Source organism: Aquarana catesbeiana, linkage group LG09, assembly GCF_042186555.1.
Source record: "Aquarana catesbeiana isolate 2022-GZ linkage group LG09, ASM4218655v1, whole genome shotgun sequence".
Classification (NCBI taxonomy): Eukaryota; Metazoa; Chordata; class Amphibia; order Anura; family Ranidae; genus Aquarana; species Aquarana catesbeiana.
Genome location: NC_133332.1, coordinates 202,116,600 through 202,136,332, shown reverse-complemented (window position 1 = coordinate 202,136,332; position 19,733 = coordinate 202,116,600). Strand labels below are relative to the sequence as shown.

The 19,733-nt window shown below is 45.3% G+C and overlaps 1 protein-coding gene across 1 annotated transcript in view; it reads left to right on the top strand.

Moving 5' to 3' along the window:
• The window catches only part of LOC141108205 (uncharacterized), a 50,580-nt gene that overhangs the window by 16,729 nt on the left and 14,118 nt on the right, over nt 1–19,733 (top strand). The window contains exons 6-7 of the mRNA XM_073599565.1: nt 14,632–14,739; nt 14,872–15,278. Of these exons, the coding sequence (XP_073455666.1) occupies nt 14,632–14,739; nt 14,872–15,278 (515 nt within the window). The remainder of the gene's footprint in view (nt 1–14,631; nt 14,740–14,871; nt 15,279–19,733) is intronic.

The following is a 19,733-nucleotide window of genomic DNA, read 5'->3' as shown; positions in this document are numbered from 1 at the left end:
TGTCACTATGACACAGCCCATCCCCAGTCGTGGTAAAAAGCCAATACAATTGTCTCTCTTTACCACGTGACTGACTGTGTCCAATCACAGCCAGTCACAGAATGTCAACAAACCACAGTAACGAGCTGTTACCGATCGTGTGTGAGGAGGAGATTGCGGTAACAGTTTGTTACCGCTTACAGTGTAACCCAATCACACTGATTGCCCCCCTAATAAAGAGGATTGCCCCCCCCAAAAAGAGGACCTGTTAGCAACCATCAAAGTACCTGTCACCAGCCCATCAGAGTACCCGAGTACCTGTCACCAGCCCATCAGTGTACCTGAGTAACTATCTGCAGCCCATCAGATTACTCGAGCACCTGTCTCCAGCCCATCAGATTACCCGAGTACTTATATGCAGCCCATTAGAGTACCCAAGTACCTATCTGCAGCCCATTAGAGTACCCAAGTACCTATCTGCAGCCCATGCCTCATAGAATACAACTTGGGGTGTTTGCTTTCCAAAATAGAGTCATTTTGTGGGCAATTCCACTGTCCTGGTGCTCCAGGACCTTAAAAAGTGTGATAGGAAGGAATTAAATTATATGTTCAATTTATGCTCCTAGAACGCCTGAAGGTACTACTTCAATGTTGTACCTCCGTGTGTGGCCAGGCTGTGTAAAAATCTCACACATGTGGTATTGCCATACTCAGGAGTAGCAGAATGCATTTTGGGGTGTAATTTTTGCTATGTACATGCTGTGTGTTAGAAATATCATATAAATTGACAACTTTGTGTAGAAAAAAAAAAAAAGTTTTCATTCTGAAGACTTTTGGAAAAAAATTAACCGTCCAAAAGACTCAATATACCTCACAAAATATACATGGGGTGTTTGCTTTCCAAAATGGGATCATTTTGTTGGCAATTCCATTGTCCTGGTGCTCCAGGGCCTTCGAAATGTAACAGGTCGTTAGGAAATTTTATGTGTAATTTATGTTCCAGAACGCCTGACGGTGCTTCCTGCATGTTGGACCTCTCTATGGGGCCAGGCTGTGAAAAAGTCTTACACATGTGGTATCACCATACTCGGGAGGAGTAGCAGAATGTATTTTGGGGTGTAATTTGAAGTATGCATATGCTGTGTGTGTGAGAAATAACTTATGACAATTTTGTGTAAAAAAATAAAAATAATTTCTTCATTTTTCCAAGAATTGTGGGAAAAAAATTACAACTTCAAAAACTTACTATGCCTCCTACTAAATACCTTGGACTGTCTACTTTCCAAAAAGGGGTAATTTGGGGGGCATTTGTACTTTTCCTGACATTTCAGGGCCTCAGTGCCCTGAAATGTGCATCAGGTGTAATCAATTTTCAATGATTTGCACCACAGCTTTCCTTCCTGCCACAGTGATCCTTTTGAGGTTTATATGCATCCCTGAGACTCCAGCTTGTGGCACAGCAATCAAAGCATTTTTATAGGTACAAGGAAGCCCGGGTTTTGTTTAACCGTGACCCTTAAGCCCCTTCCACTATCATGTTTGACCATGTCCATTTTTTGCACTGGCCTGTGTCAACTTCCTGACATGTCCCTCATTCTAAAGTTCAAAAGTTGGGAGGTATGTTCTGTATATATGGACTCTGCACAGTACCACTTCTCTTGCCTGGTATGCTGGATTAACAAAAAAAGAGTGTGCTGCCTTCCACATGGTGGCCCTTTGCACCTGCCCAGGCAGATTGGCTATTACAGTGCACCACGCTGTAGTAGCCAGTTCAATGGCGGAGAGCACTGACCGGTGTGTTCTGGTTGGATCAGAACACAATAGCACAGCGGGAGAGATTGCTGTACTAACACCTCATGTGTTCGTACAGTGATCGGTCAGGCTTTTTTCATTCAGGGCTGAACAAAAAAAAGCATACAGTGTGTACCAGGCTTTAGACTGGACAGAAGCCAACCTCACTGGGCAATGTTTATAAAAACTGGAAGAAGGCAAAACTGAAATCAGGTTATCTTTTCAAGAGGATCTGAGAAAATAGATTTAAGGATGTTATTGCTTACTATGAGCAACATAGTTTTTCCTTTTTATAGTGTCTTTATGAATTTGGCTTTTACTTAGTACCTGCTGCTGAAACCCCCTCCCAGGACAAAAAATTATCTACAGCCCTGAAACCACATCCAAGGTATGAACAGCCTTGTTGCCTGAAATCTGAGTCTTACAACAGAAAGAACAGAAAAGCACTCACAAGGAGTGTGGCTCCTCTAATGGGACTTTTGGAAAGGGTCACTCACAATGGGAATACAAAAATGGAAAAAAAAAAATATTAAAATATATATTTATTGAAAAAAGTTAAAAAGATCACCATGACCTAATAATTATGCATAAATAAAATTGGATGCATACAGATGAAGGAAAATTGTAAGCATAGGACAATGACCAATTCTATTGAGAAAATTGATTTACAACAATAGATATATGACCCGACGTTTCGAGGTAAAATAGGTAGACCTCTTATTCAGGGGTGACGAATTTGGTCACAATGAATTTTTACATCACTTGTGTTGACAATGGACTTTCCAGGGCATCCCCAGCATCCAATAGAAAAAGATCGATCCGTCACAGCTCCACAGAGGCCGAAGACAGGAGAACAGTAAGAAATAAGAAAGGGGAGAAAAAAGTAGCATGGGGAGGGAGCACCTAAACACAGGCGCTAGATCCCCAGATTAGGGAAGAAACACCAAGGGCTGCAGCAGCTCCACAATGGGCACCCCCGAAAAGGAACACATCCACTTCTCATAAAAAGGACAGGCCAAAGCCGGTTCCAATGAGCTGGCTGGTCATATCCCCCGGCCACCCAAAGCTTGACTTGTGGTGTATGAGATCACAGATTCCAAGACCATTAAGCAGAGGAGAGAGGGACAAACCAATGATGTCGATCCAGGAATGCTTGTGGGAAGCGTATTATTAACCTGAATGGTATCACATATGGGTAATCATGCAGGCTTTCAGTCCTCAGCGTGATCTATGGAGCGCCGTGAGGATGTTTCTTGAAGTCACCTTCCTAGCCTTCTGGAGGGTGGGAATGACTGAACCAGAGACACTCTCTGTTTCTCAGTACCCTGGCTTTAACAATAATGCCACTAAAGCAAGTGACTTTAAACAAGGATGGAAAATTGCACCTTGTGACAAGAGGTCAGGTCAATCTAAAAAGGTCTATTGTTTGTTCACCGACAGGTTTATAAAATCGAAGCACCACTTTCTCATGGGCCTGGCTGGAGCAATCAGAATCATGGGAATGTCTTCCACCCAAATCCTGTGAAGTTTAAGAGGCAGAAGCCGTAACAGCTGAAAGGCATAAATCACGGTTTTACCAGAGCATGCACCACCAATGCTTGGGGGTCCCTGGACATGAATTTGTCCAGCTTCACATTGAACCTAGACACCAGAAGATCGACATCTGGGGTTACCTGCCTTCTGAAGAGTTTTTTAAACACCTCTGACAAATTTCCATGGCAGGAATGTTGATGGTGGCACAGCGAGGGCACATAAAGTTCTGCCCAAGACAGGAGAATATCTACTTCCTCCTGAGCAGCCAGACTTATGGTGCCTTTCTGATGAGTTATGTACACCATGCTGTGGCATTGTCCAACCAAACCTTTGCAGGGAGGCCCTCCAATTATGCAGACCAAGGCAGCATGGGAAGACAAATCACCCTCAATTCCAGGATGTTGATAGGCAATTTTCTCTTATACAGTGACCAAGTCCCCTGGACTGATAGATTGTCCAGAACTCCCAGGAACACCAGGCTGGCAACCGTCATTAGGACCCTCCAAGTCACAGGAGGGATTACATTTCCCACCTTCAGCATTCACAAAGATACAGGTTTGAAGAAGAAAGGTTTTCCGGCGCTCAGATTTTGTGATGTCAGGAATGGAATTGTATAATGATGGTTCTGAGAGAACATTAATGTTAAAACAAAAAAAGGGGGGAGAGAGGAGGCAGCCGTCCTCAGAGGGTGTCCATAGCCTCTGTGAGCATAGCACTGAAAAGGGAAGGGGGGTGTGGAGGCGCCAACTCTGCTGACACTGTTATATGGTGAAGGTGTAATACATACACTTACTGGTAAGTCAGTTCAGATGGGGTGGCGATGTCCATCAGGGGTTGTGTTGTCCTGGGATGTGCTGGTGTGCAGGCTTCACTGGCAGTCCTTCACCTCAGGGGATGTTGGTTCCTGGTTGAGAGAGGCTAACAGCAGTGTCCAGTGTGTGGAAGCTCCACGCTAACCACCCTGGAACCCGGAAGTGGAAGTGATGTCAGCGGTGCACAGGAAGTGTCCAGACACAGATAGGAGATAATACAGGCTACGCGCTCGGGGCTCACAGCTCCTTCTACTGGCCTCTAGAGGCTGTGAGCCCCGAGCACGTAGCCTGTATTATCTCCTATCTGTGTCTGGACACTTCCTGTGCACCGCTGACATCAGTTCCACTTCCGGGTTCCAGGGTGGTTAGCGTGGAGCTTCCACACACTGGACACTGCTGTTAAGCCTCTCTCAACCAGGAACCAACATCCCCTGAGGTGAAGGACTGCCAGTGAAGCCTGCACACCAGCAAATCCCAGGACAACACAACCCCTGATGGACATCGCCACCCCATCTGAACTGACTTACCAGTAAGTGTATGTATTACACCTTCACCATATAACAGTGTCAGCAGAGTTGGCGCCTCCACACCCCCCTTCCCTTTTCAGCATTCACAAAGAGATCCACCAATCCAGAGAGAGTGTTCATTTTCAGGTGTACCGTGTTCTTTTGTCGATATGACATTCAGTTAGAGGGGCCCTGAATGAAACTGGCCAATGAGAACTGCCTCGAATGAGGCTACAACACAGGATGCAAAGTCAAATTGAGCAATTTGTGAGAGTTCTTGGAGCAAGACATTTTTGTTAGGGAGGATTACTCTCCAATAGACCGTGTCCAGCATCAGGATTAAATATTCCAACCTTTGGGTTGGGGCTATAAAGCTGGCTACACATTATACAATTTTTTTGTTCAATTTCCTTTAGATTTACCTTCAACTATGTAGTGCAAGGGCCTACTCGATTGCATATGATTTGAACGTGTTTAGGTTTGACCTCATTATCTGGTTCTGTAAATTCAGAACCCATCCAAACCTCTCTAATTTGCACATTAGCTGTGCGTCAAACTGAGCTTCAGAAGCAGAGTCAACTGCTCCCTCAGAAGTAAATCATGGCCCCAAGACCAGGGCTAACAGCTTGGTTTATACTCTGGAAGCAGTGTCACAAAATTTAAAGTGACAGTCTTCCACTGCAAACTGAAGGAACCTTTGCTAACAAGGAAATAATGGGATGTGCAGATAGGCATCGATGATATCCACAGATGCCAGAAAATCTCCCTGCTAAAGGGAGAAAACCACTGACCGCACCAATTCCATCCGGAACATCTGCTTCTCGAGATCCAAGATGGAAAGTACATAGCTGTTTGGTTTCAGTACAGTAAAGAGGTTCAGGTAGAAATAATGAAACCTTTTGCTCTCCAGAACCAGGGTAATCACTACCTGACATAGCAGATGATGGAGTGCCTGAAGATGGACAGTCGTCCTTTGCGGATTTAAATAAACATTTAAAAGCATAAAGCATGGAGGGGGAAGCTCTGAAATTCCAGCTTGTAAACTTCAGCCACTATGTTGCAGACCAATCGTTCCTGTTCAACTCTAATGCGCTTTACTAAAACGTGCTCTTGTGCTTCAAGTATATGGGCTTCACCCCCTGTGTTCACAAATCGCTCACTTCTGTATTTGACCAATAAAAATGTATAGGTCAAATGTGCGTTTTCCCCTTTAGGGTGTCTCAGACACCACTGAATGACCTCAGGATCCTCTTTTCTTCTGATGTAGCGCTCTTCTTTAAATGGGTAATGGCTCCAGTGTTCATCACGCCCGGATCCACTAGATTTAGCTGCAGCCTGGCAGGGACATTCAGCAGGAAGCACAAAGCACACAGTTGGCAATTCATACAGAGGAGGAGGGTGGGGAGCCAGTGTTAAAATAGGAACCTACTCCGGTGCAAGGGAAGCAATGCTACTCTGAGTAGTTTGGCTGAGCTTTTTCTGCAGTTCCCTTGGGTATGGTTATCAGCATACTGCAGTTCCCTTGGGTATGGTTATCAGCATACTGCTCTGCTCTCAGTATGTGAAGAAATGGGGTAAGCATGTCTGTGAAGGAGTACACAGCAACCTGGTGGTGACTGTCCTGTAGCATAGTCCTCATGGCAAACGGGCAGGAGGAAATGCTTGAGTACCTCACTTCCTGTAGGCCATTAGTCTCCAAATTGTGGCCTGGAGGCTGAATGCAGCCCTTTGCATACCCTTATCTGGCCCTTGGGGCACTATTCCTTCCACTTATATGAGGCAATATTCAGCCCACTGACACCAACAATGGGGCAATAATTTCTGCACTGATACCAATATGGGGGCACTATTCCTCCCACTGACATCAGTAATGGGGCACTATTCCTCCCACTAACGCCAAGGATGGGGTGCTGTTTCGCCTAATACCAAAGATGGGACATTATTTACTCCCACTGATGCCAGGGCATTTCCTACTCCCTCTGGCCCCCCTAAAGTCTGAAGCACAGTGAACTGGCCCTTTGTTTTGAAAGTTTAGAGACCCCCGCTCTAGGCGAAAGGGGCTGTAGAGTGTGCAACTTTTACTACCAAGTTTAAAAAGTTTAACACTAAATAAGTGATTAACTATTTCAGCACTCTAGAGCAAGTTTTCAGTTTGCACACATGTAAAAAATCTGCATTTTTGGGTATAAAATTACTTGATAAATAATAATAGGATTTTTTAAAACAGCTTACCTGTAAAATCCTTTTCTTTCGAAGGACATCACGGGACACAGAGCCACAGTAATTACTGATGGGTTATATAGGTATCACTGGTGATTGGACACTGGCACACCCTATCAGGAAGTTCAACCCCCTATATAATCCCTCCCCCTTGCAGGCATACCTCAGTTTTGAAGCCAAGCAATATAGTGTATTAGAAGAGGGGCGGGACCTCTGTGTCCCGTGATGTCCTTCGAAAGAAAAGGATTTTACAGGTAAGCTGTTTTAAAAAATCCTATTTTCTTTCTCGAACATCACGGGACACAGAGCCACAGTAATTACTGATGGGTTATATAGGTATCACTGGTGATTGGACACTGGCACACCCTATCAGGAAGTTCAACCCCCTATATAATCCCTCCCCCTTGCAGGCATACCTCAGTTTTGAAGCCAAGCAATATAGTGTATTAGAAGAGGGGCGGGACCTCTGTGTCCCGTGATGTCCTTCGAAAGAAAAGGATTTTACAGGTAAGCTGTTTTAAAAAATCCTATTTTCTTTCTCGAACATCACGGGACACAGAGCCACAGTAATTACTGATGGGATGTCCCAGAGCAATGCTACCTGAGGGGGGGGAACCACGACCAAGTACGGTGCAATCAGACCTGAGGACCCTATACCGCTGCCTGCAGCACACTACGCCCAAAGGCGATATCCTCATGCCTTCTCACATCCACCTGATAGAATCTGGTGAATGTATGAACTGAAGACCAGGTTGCGGCCTTGCAGATTTGAGCCATAGAGGCCCGGTGATGCACTGCCCAAGAAGCACCAATAGCCCTTGTGGAATGTGCCCTGATCTGAAACGGAGGAATCTTCTGTTTCAAACCGTAAGCTTGAATGATCAACTGTCGAATCCATTTAGAAATGGTAGCTTTTGACGCTGCCTGTCCTCTATTGGGACCCTCTGGCAGCACAAACAAAACATCCGTCTTGCGGATCTGAGTAGTTGCCCCTAGATAGGCCTTAACTGCTCTTACTACATCCAACGAATGTAGAGATCTCTCTTCTGGAGAACAGGGATCTGGAAAAAAGGAAGGTAGAACAATGTCTTGGTTTCAATGAAAATCAGAAACCACCTTCGGTAAAAAACTAGGATGAGGGCGTAGTACCACTCTATCCTTGTGTATAATCAAATAAGGCTCCTTACAGGAAAGAGCTGCTAATTCTGATACTCTTCTAGCAGAAGAGATGGCCACCAGAAAAATAAATTTCCTTGTCAACAAGACCAAAGGAATCTGACTTATTGGTTCAAAAGGCTGTTTCTGTAACACAGCCAGGACCAAATTCAAGTCCCAGGGGTTTAGGGGCGCTTTAACCGGAGGATTAAGACGCATCACCCCCTGCATAAAGTTTCGGACCAAAGAATGCGAAGCAAGTGGCCGCTGAAATAATACTGATAAAGCAGAAACCTGGCCCTTGATGGTACTCAAGGCCAGCTTCATCTCTAATCCCATCTGTAGAAAATCAAGGATTCTACCTATGACATATTTCCTGGGATGCCAACCTCTGGATTCACACCAGGTTATATAAGCCTTCCAGACTCTATGATAAATCATCCTGGAAGCTGGCTTCCTTGCATTAATCAAGGTAGATATGACAGGACCTGAGAGCCCACGACTCTTCAGAACGTGGGTCTCAATAGCCAAACCGTCAAATTTAGCGTTTGTAAGGCAGGATGGAACACTGGACCTTGAGATAACAGGTCTGGGCGTACCGGTAGGGTCCACGGGGAACCCACCGTCATCCTTACTATTTCTGCATACCAAGTCCTTCTGGGCCAAGCGGGGGCCACCAAAAGTACCGACTTCCTTTCCTGCCTGATCCTGCGAAGGAGTCGTGGTAGTAGCAGAATAGGCGGGAATGCGTAAATCAGTGAGAACCGATGCCACGGAATCACCAACGCATCCGTCCCGCATGCAAGAGGATCTTTTGTCCTTGCCACAAATCTGTCTATCTTTTTGTTGAATCGGGATGCAAAGAGATCTACATCTGGAACCCCCCATCTTTGGCATATGGTCCAAAAGACGTCGGGATGCAGAGACCATTCCCCTGGAAGTAACTGCTGGCGACTTAGATAGTCCGCCTGCCAATTTTCTATTCCCGGGATGAAAACTGCCGATATGCATGGCACATGCATCTCTGCCCAGACTAAGATCTGGTTCACCTCTTTTTGAGCAGCTCGGCTCCGGGTGCCTCCCTGATGATTGACATAAGCCACTGCTGTGGCATTGTCGGACTGGATCCTGACCGGACAACCCTGTAGCCTGATAGTCCAGGCTTTTAGAGCTAGATGTATCGCCCGGATCTCCAGAATGTTGATGGGTAAGGTCCTCTCTGTCTTGGACCATACCCCTTGGACCGCAGCCTGTTCCAGAACTGCTCCCCAACCTGACAGACTGGCATCTGTTGTTACCACCGTCCAGGTAACCGGTAGAAAGGATTTCCCCTTCTGCAGGTTTTCGGGTATGAGCCACCAATTGAGGCTCTGACGCACCGCATGCGACAGGTGCATCGGAAAGTCTAATGCCTGAACCTTCTTGTTCCAGGTCGACAGAATACTGTGTTGCAGCATTCTTGAGTGAAACTGAGCATAGGGAACTGCTTCGAATGAAGACACCATCTTCCCTAGTAGCCTCATACAAAGGCGGACTGAGGGACCCTTCTTGGTCCTTACTGTCAGAATCAGCTCTCTCAAAGCAGTGATCTTTGCCTGGGGTAGAAATATCTTCTCCTGGCTTGTATCTATAATCAGACCTAAATACTCCAGTCTTCTTACTGGTTTTAGGAAAGACTTTTCTAAGTTGAGGATCCAACCCAGGTGTTCTAGATACCTGACCGTGGTCCTCAAGTTTCCCTTCAAAGAGGCTACCGACCGGTCTATCAAGAGCAGGTCGTCTAGGTATGCTATGACAGCTATAACCTGAGCCCTTAATCTGGCCAGAGGAGGAGCCAAGATCTTTGTGAACACTCGAGGTGCAGTGGCTATCCCGAAAGGCAGAGCCACAAACTGGAAATGGCGCCCTCCTACCTCGAAGCGCAGAAACTTCTGATGAGCAGGAAAAATGGGCACATGCAGATATGCATCTCTGATGTCTATTGATGCCAGAAATTCTCCTCCCTGCAGGGTGGGAACTACTGTTCGAATTGATTCCATGCGGAAGGATTGAATCCTTAGGAATCGGTTCAGATCCCTTAAGTCCAGAATGGGCCTGACATCCCCATTTGGCTTTTGGACCGTAAAAAGGTTGGAATAGAAGCCCAATCCCTGGTCCTTTGCGGGAACTATCATAATGACCTCCTGCGACAAAAGTCGCTCTAACGCTAGAAGGAGCGACTGCTTCTTCTCTGGGAACATTTGATCTGAGGAACCGAGGAGAGGGGAATTCCTGAAACTCCAGCTTGTACCCTAAGGTTACCGTGGAGATTACCCATCTGTCCTGGAAGTCCTCCTGCCAGAGCTCTGAGAACTGTCGCAGTCTTCCCCCCACTCGAGTGAGCGGGGGCGCCCCCTCATGCAGAGGTCTTAGTGTTTTGCCTAGTAGCCTTCTTTCCCCAGGACTTCTTTTGTCCCTGGGGTTGACTCTTGTCTCTGGACCCCGATGGAGGCGGCCGTTGAGACTGCCTGGAGGCTGAAGCCCCCGGCGCTGGGGAAAGAGTCCGTTTGAAAGAGGGACGCTTACTCTTCTTCTTGACAGGTAAGAGAGTGCTTTTCCCACAAGAGATTCTCTTGATATAGTTATCCAAGTCCTCTCCAAACAACCTTGCACCACGAAATGGAAACCCAGCCAGTAGCTTCTTACATGGTGCTTCGGCTGACCAATTTTTCAACCATAGGATTCTACGTATATGCACCAACCCCAGTGAAAGACGGGAGGTTTGCACGATAGAATCTCTAATGGCGTCAACCACAAAGCATAAGGCCGCTGAAAGGTTAGCAAACCCCTGGGCCTGCTGTTCAGGTAATACTTTGATGACCTGCTTAACATGGTCTCTTAAGTATTGACAGACTCCAATCGCTGCTACTGCAGGTTGGGCCACTGATCCTGCTAAGGAGAAAACATCCTTCAATAGGGATTCAATCCTTTTATCTACAGGATCCCTGAGCATCTGAGCATTGTCTACAGGACAAGTCAGGCTATTATTTACGGAGGAAATGGCGGCATCAATAGCCAGTATTCCCCACATTTTAATAAACTTTTCTTCCATCGGATAAAGTGTTGAAAACTTTCTCGGCGGAAAAACAAGATCTGCCTGAACGGCTATCTTGAGAGATGGTGGCCATTAGGCCGCAGAGCCCGGGTGGTATAACCACTTTCTAGACCCCTGTGGCCCCTCTCTAGCCTGGGGGGGAACATTCAAACATGAGAAATCCCCCTTTCCACCTTACCTGTTTGCAGCCTGCTTGAGACGCTGGGACATAAACAGCGATTACAACACCTGAGACAGAGTCAGCATGTGTAGGTTTGTGCTCTTGGCAGCCCCCGGTGGTCACAATAGGCATAGCATGCATTTACCTTAAAGGAGAAAAGCCACTAGAACTCAAAAATTCTGTGGAATCTCCTCTTACCTTATCCAGCCGCAGGGTGCTGTTTACACAGACCCAATCTTCACCTCCCACGGTGGGCTCCGTTTGAAAAAACCGTCAGAGACTGGGGCCCCCATCCGTAGGGGGATCCAACAGTTCTGGGACCGTAAAGCACCTCGCCAGAAATTAGGAAGTTTAAAGCCATTTTCTGATCTGCGGGGTCCAGCTCTCTAAAAAGAGAAGCATTACGGGTAAAACCTCGTTTCTTCGGACACGAGGCCCGGGTACCATTCAATTCGGCCATGAAAATACACTTTGAATGGATCCGGTTCGCCTGGCTTGCCCCAGTATAGGATCTTAGGACATTCCCTTTGGAGCTCAGCACAGGACATCTTTACACGTCCATCACCTAAGACACTGGCGTAAAAACTGAGGTATCCCTGCAAGGGGGAGGGATTATATAGGGGGTTGAACTTCCAGATAGGGTGTGCCAGTGTCCAATCACCAGTGATACCTATATAACCCATCAGTAATTACTGTGGCTCTGTGTCCCGTGATGTTCGAGAAAGAAAAGTAGTTACCCCAGAACATTTATATTTTTTGAAAGTAGAGGACCTGTAGAATAAAAAGATAGCTGTTGCAATGTCTTATGTTGCATAATATTTGTGCAACTGTTTATTAAATAAATATAAGTAAAATAATTTTTAATAAACACACAACATAATAACCAATTTGTTGGTAAAATATAAAAGATGGGGTTGCATGGAGTAAAACCGATACCAAACATGAGGAGTCCTAAAATTGCGTGCACCTGTGATATCATGAGAAGCTACGGTACCCAAAAATCTCCAATGCTTTAAAAGTCTTTATATCCCATCAGTTTAAAGATAACTGTGAGCTCTGGTGCTAGAATTATTGCTTTCGCTCTGACATTTGCGGCAATATCTCACATATGTGGTGCGATCGCAGTTTGCATACATGTATGCACATTTGCGGGTATGTGCAGGGTGTCACGTTTAATTTATTTTTTATACATTTAATTATAATTTTATGGAGACATTGGGGTTATGTTCATTGGGGACATTGGGGTTATGCCTGATCACATTCACTTTACAGCCAGCTGAAAAAAATGGGAACAATTTGATAGCTGCTATTGGAGCCATCAGCTTGTTCTTAACCCTTCACTAAACACTTTTCAACTTTCCTTACAGTATTAAGGTATAAAATGCCTAGGATATGCAAACAGTGTAAAGCAAGTGATGGAAATATGTCTCACTTGCTGTGGGAATAGAGCAATGAACAAAAAAAAACAGGAGTGACCCTGTCTTACCTGTCAAATGTTGCAGGCCGCTATTTAGGGTCCAGGCTTCTCCAGTCAAGGTGGGCATACCTCCCAAGGGGGTCTTCAGGGTCTGGGTTCAGTAGAGATGGACCATGGTCCTGGACCTGTATAGCCAACTAAATACATTGCACCAAAGTGCCAAGGTGAACGCCAAGCAGGATCCAGTGCCTAGAGCAACATTACAGGTCATCCCCACAGTGTTGGGTGTGGGTACGATTACCAAGGTTTTTCATTTGCACGGGTGACTAGACACAGTATAAAATTATAGCAGCATGAATCTCAGCCCATATACAATGGCAGCTGCAGTTATTAGTGGCTGTTTGCACAGCCAGCCATTACCTGCAAGTAAATGCATCCAGCAGCGTTCACCACAGATAATTGCTGGCTGTGAGAAAAACCACGTATAGATGCACCTGCCAGCGACCTGCTAATAAAGTGTATGGGCTTGGTAGCGGCAGCTAGCCACTCACAGTTGGCAAAAACAGCAACAGGAATCAGCAGGTTCCTGACGCTGTCATTCCCACCGTGGCTAGTCGCCCATGCAAATGCAGCCTAACAATAATTTCTCCATAAGGGAGAAAAGGTCCATCAGCTTAGGACACGAGTAAAAACCTAGGACTCACAAAGCGGGGTAGGGTTATAGGGGGACACTCGGGGCAAGTGCTTAAAATCTTTGCAAGTATCCAAAGATTTTAAGATGCCAGTCCATATCCCAGGGTTTTGAATGTCAAGCATGTGTCCTGTTCTGTCCTGTACAGTACAGTTAAAATAGAGAGATTTTCAGAGGTAGAGATTAGTTATGATGATTCCTACATTTCTCTTTGCATGGCTTCCCATTAATAAAATCATTGTGCAAGCGTGCATAAGGCCATGTGAGGTGGTGGTTGGATCATTGCCTTCCCTATAGAACAAACCCGACAAACATACAAAATAGTCTGAAAGGAGCGGGCATGTTTGGTCTTCTCCCATGGGACCAATAAGGAACATATGGGAGAATCCATTATGTTAGGATGCATGGCCCAACTTATTCAGTCAGAGTTGGCATTAACCTGCTGGTGCCTATGGGTAAGGACTTTGAAGGCCCGTGTTAATGGTTTTTGCATTCCCATACATGTCTATGAAAATGCAAAACCCATTTGAAGCAAGTCAAATGCAGGCCAGAAGGGGGTCAACTGCAGCTCAAATGCACCGTCAATGAATTCTGTATGATAACAGAAGTGCCTCAAACTAATGCCATTGACAAAAGTTCAAAGACTTCCAACACAGGCCTTAGGCCCCTTTCACACGTGCGGAAAGTACGTCCATATTTCATCCATTCGTTTTCGGATGAAATACGGACATACATGCATGCATCCCTATGGGATAGCGGGTGTCAGCAGATGGACATCCGCTGACACCCGATATCATCCGTCCCCGCTATGGTCCGATTCTGCACTATTTTTCTATCCATCTGCAGAGCGGATCGGATGGACACGGACAGACGATCCGTGTTCATCCAATCCCCCATAGGGGAGAGCAGAGATCTGACATCTGACAGGGCAGTCCCTGCACAGTGTGCAGGGACCGCCCTGTCATCCGCCTGCTCAGCGGGGATCAACGGCACAATCCCCGCTGAGCAAGCGAATGTTCACAGGGCGGATCATCACGGATCCGTCCCGTGTGAAAGGACCCTTAACAGTATTGTATTTATTTGACACATAATTCTGCTCTTGGGGAAAGACATTTTAAAATACACAACTGACTTTCTGTTCATTAATTATGTTGAAGGTATCAATGTGTTTTCAGATAGGCAGCACACAGTATAAAGTATCTAAATGTTATTGTCTGGGCTCTGCATAAGATTTCAATGTAATAAGATACGGTTACTCTATACTCCACTTTAGTACAGGAAATACACCACCGTCTTGCCAGAGCTCTCAGCGAGGCGATCCGTTATTCAGAAGTGGAACTAAGCGATTCCAGTGACAGCACTGACATCTACAGCATTTCTGGTAGGTCCATCATCCATACTGATGTCTCAAAAAGAACTTGCTACAGGTTATAAAGTTATGCCAGCAGCTGATTTAATATAAACATAACAGGTTCCTGTTACACTAAATACTTTCATGTTTTACTTATCCCAGAGGAACAATGGATACACAAAATGATTTCTAGTGATGAAATTACACAACCAAAGCTGGACCAGCAGGTGACAGCAGGGAAGAAAGAAATAGACAATGGGGATGAAGATGCAAGATCAGGACCTGTCATGTCAGCCACTGAAGAGTCAACAGTACACGAGATAGACCAGCAAGTAACAGCAGAAAGAAATGAAGAGAAAGATGGGAGTGAGGATGCAAGATCTGGACCAGTCACATCATCCAATCAGGAGTCTACACTACAAGAAACAGGCAAGCAGGTAGCAGCTGAGAGCAAGATGTCACCCAGTGGGAACTCCACACTACAAGCTGCAGCACTGATAAGAGAGGAGTCAGATGGGGAAATCCATGAAACAGCAGAGAGAGCAGATGAGGAGGGCCTCCTTTCTCAGGTGAGATGAATATATATGTCTTACTGTATTTATTTTACTTCACCACATTTGTTATATAGGCTGTTGTTAACCACTTGCCAACCGCCGATATATATGTCCTTACTTTGAGGATAGATATCATTGCTATGGCAGCAGCTAGCTTCCATAACCCCGGTATTCTCATAATCGGCCAGTGGTCAGCTACAAGATAAAAATGGTCTCTGCGACGGATTCGCCGCAAGATCACTTTTATTGGCGGCGGGAGAGGGCCCCCCGCCGCCACTTACCGGAGCCGAAGGCAGCGGCGGAGGCGATCCGGTCCTCACGGTGTAAAAATAAAAAATAAAAGGTAAAATAAATAAGAAACATTTTTTAAATGCGCCCTGTCCCGCCGAGCTCGCATATGTGAGCTGAGAACACTGAGACAAAATCAATTTTTTGTTTCAAAATGTTATGTAACGGAGCGGCAACAATGATTGTGAGTTACCCGGCATAATAGCCAATGTACACAACACAGATGAAAGTAAATATACAAAGATTTATTACAAATGTTATACATCAATGAGCAACAATAAAACTTGAAAGTTGCTGGGTCAGTAAATACACATACAGAATAAGAAAATAAAATGTACATACATGTGGACAGGGAAGTCTGATCATGGGAGGAGAGCAGTTCCCCCCAGCCTGCTCTCCTCCCATGATCAGACTTGTCCTGACACCTCCCCCCAATCCCACACAGCCTTTCACTGGGAAGCTCAGTATACTGCTACTTCCCCTCTCCCAGCTCTAATGCAGCTAAGAACAGATAGAACAGAGGGAATGTGAGCTCTTATAAAAAAGGGAAAAACGGTGATCGTTTACAGTCACTTTAAATGGCCATACATCTGATGAGGCAAATTCTGTCATAAGGCTGCTGAATCTTGGAGCAGAGAAGACGAGACTCTCTTTAATGGCATTTTAACCATATGGAAGTTATCATAAAGTGCTTGAGCATAAAAACGGCTGAATTATAACAGGAAGGAACATAGCAAGTTAAATGAGAAAGTATTGAGGAAGTGTCTGTTTTCTTTACATCACTGTCGTATGAAAAATTCCATTTTAAAGCTCCCGAGCTGGATGCATTACACTGCTGCCATCTTGATATCCAGAGTTTGGCGATTTATCCCAGACCTTCGATACAACATTCATGCATCCGCCCCTGAAGAAGCGAGCAGGGTCTCGTGAAATGCATAGGGCTTTATTGATGCTTGTTTTATGCCGGTACATGCTGGGTATTATTGATGTCTGCATTATGTTTACATACTTCCCTGTCCACATGTATGTACATTTTATTTTCTTATTCTGTATGTGTATTTACTGACCCAGCAACTTTCAAGTTTTATTGTTGCTCATTGATGTATAACATTTGTAATAAATCTTTGTATATTTACTTTCATCTGTGTTGTGTACATTGGCTATTATGCCGGGTAACTCACAATCATTGTTGTTGCCGCTCCGTTACATAACATTTTAAAACAAATAAATTGATTTTGTCTCAGTGTTCGCTGTGGACATTGGCTAAACCTCTCTCACCTCATCTAAAGTCCCAGGGCTATTTTTCCTTTCTTTTTTTTTGTGCACTATTAGGGATGGAGGTGTCAGAGGGGTCACACCAGACCTTAATCTCCTTTCTTTGATCGGTAGAGCGAGAGCAATAATTCTAGCCCTAGACCTCCTCTGTAACTCAAAACATGCAACCTATAGAATTTTTTAAACGTCACCTATGGAGATTTTTAAGGGTAAAAGTTTGTCGCCATTCCACGAGCGGGCGCAATTTTGGGTATCAATTTACTCAGCGCAACATTATCTTTCACAATATATAAAAAAAATTGGGCTAACTTTACTGTTGTCTTATTTTTTAATTCAAAAAAGTGTTTTTTTTCTAAAAAAAAAGTGCACTTGTAAGACCGCTGCGCAAATACGGTGTGACAGAAAGTATTGCAACGACCGCCATTTTATTCTCTAGGGCAGGGATATGCAATTAGCGGACCTCCAGCTGTTGCAGAACTACAATTCCCATGAGGCATAGCAAGAGTCTGACAGCCACAGGCATGACACCCAGAGGCAGAGGCATGATGGGACTTGTAGTTTTGCAACAGCTGGAGGTCCACTAATTGCATATCCCTGCTCTAGGGTGTTAGAAAAAAAAATGTATAATGTCTGGGGGTTCCAAGTAATTTTCTAGCAAAAAAACCCCCTGTTTTTAACTTGTAAATAACACATCTAAAAAAGAGGCCCGATCCTTAACCACTTCAATACCAGGCACTTTCGCCCCTTCCTGCCCTGGACAATTTTGAGCTTTCAGTGCTGTTGCACTTTGAATGACAATTGCGCGGTCATACAACACTGTACCCAAAATAAATTTTTATCATTTTCTTCCCACAAATAGAGCTTTCTTTTGGTGGTATTTGATCACCTCTGCGGTTTTTATTCTTTGCTAAACAAACTAAAAAAGACCGTCATTTTTGAAAAAAAAAAAAAAAAAGTTTTTCTTCTTTTCTGTTATAAAATATTATTTTCTCCTTCACTGATGGGCACTGATGAGTTGGCACCGATGGGCACTGATGTAGAATTGATGGGCACTGATAGGTGGCACTGATTGGCACTGACAGGTGGCATTGATGGACATTAATAGATGGCACTGATGGGCAGCACTGATTGGGCAGGTACTGACAGGTGTTAATGCTGGGCACTGATTGGCACTGTGGTTTGGCACTGATTAGCACTGGCAGGGGGTTATGATGGGGCACTGATTAGCAGCTTATGGGTACATTTGATGGGGGCTGTGCTGATTATCCCCCCCTCCAGTTAACCCCTTCACTCCCTGTCACTGTGTCACCCAGTGCAGTGTTCATATTTTTTTGATCACTGTACTGGTGTCATTTGTGACAATAATCAGGGACCCCCCCTAATAAAGGTTTAACCCCTTGATCACCCTGTCACCAGTGATCACCGTATTAGTGTCACGGGTGATGCTGGTTAGCTAGTTATTTTTTTTATAGCATCAGGGGGTTAAAGGTTTAACCCCCTCATCACCCGGCGGTTGATATCAGTTTAGCGTCAGTCAGGGTCTGCATCAGATTAGTGCCAGTAGCGCTAACACCCACGCATGCACCATACACCTCCCTTAGTATTATAGTGTCTGAACGGATCAATATCTGATCAGATCTATACTAGTGTCCCCAGTAGTTTAGGGTTCCAAAAATGCAGCGTTAGCGGGATCAGCCCAGATAACTGCTAGCACCTGCGTTTAGCCCCTCTGCCTAGCCAAGCCCACCCAAGTGCAGTATTGATTACTGCAGTATTCGCAGAGTCAGGCCTGGTCCCTGTGAACGCTAACAGTTTTTTTGGTAGCATTTGAAGCAGTCGCTGACAGTCAGATGCACTTTTTTCCTTTGAGTCTCACTAGTGTACCAGTAAATTTAGAGGCCAAAATGTCCAATCGAAGGTACACTAGTGAAGAGGCCTACACGTTTCTGAGCCTGACAGATGAGAGTGAAGAGGAAGTCACCCATCTGTCCGATTCTGGCTCAGAATACGAACCAGTAGACAGCAGCGGCACCCTGACAGATGGCAGGGACCACTACTACGTCAGAGCTAAGGTCAGGCATACCGGACCCCATTCTTCTGCTGTTGTTGAGGTGCAAGAACCGCAAGGCTCTCGTATGGAGAAGAAAGAGAGTACTAGTGCCGCTCATCCTTCTGGTTAACTGGCAAGCACCAGCGGCCTAGTACATCCTGGTCATACATCCAGCATTGCAGTAACACTTCATAACGTGGCGAGTTCCATAAGTGCAGTTCAAGCTGGTGCGGTGGCTAGCACAAACTAGAGTACCACAGCCACCAAGAAGAAAAAAACAGGCCTGTCGAGCCCATAGTGCCCTTCCTGCTGCATCAATCTGAATTGGGAGCCTACCACTTCTGCAGCAACTGTACTTCCCGCATTCACTGGCCAACCTGAAATTCAGGTGGAAACTGTTGATTTTACGTCACTTGATTTTTATTCGCTGTTTTTCACAGAAGATCTCTATAGATCTATTGTCTGACCAAAGCAATTTGTATGCTGGTCAATTCATCGCCACTAATCCCCAGTTGACCCTTGCCAGAGATTGGAAACCTATTATGGTTTCCGAAGTTAAGACCTTTCTGGGCCTATCCCTCCTCATGGGCATAACTAAAGAGAGTGAGTTGCGGTCATATTGGTCCACTGACCCAATTCACCATATGTGCGTGTTCTCTGCCTCCATGACGAGGACATAATACGAGCAGATCATTTCAAGGACAATGAACTCTCTTGCCCCCGGGATGACCCTGAATACGATCTGCTCCACAAAAATCAGCCCCTCGTAAACCACTTCAACCAACAGTTTGCAGCCTCGTTTACTCCCAATCAAGTTGTCTGCGTTGATGAGTCCCTGATTAAGTTTTCTGGCCGCT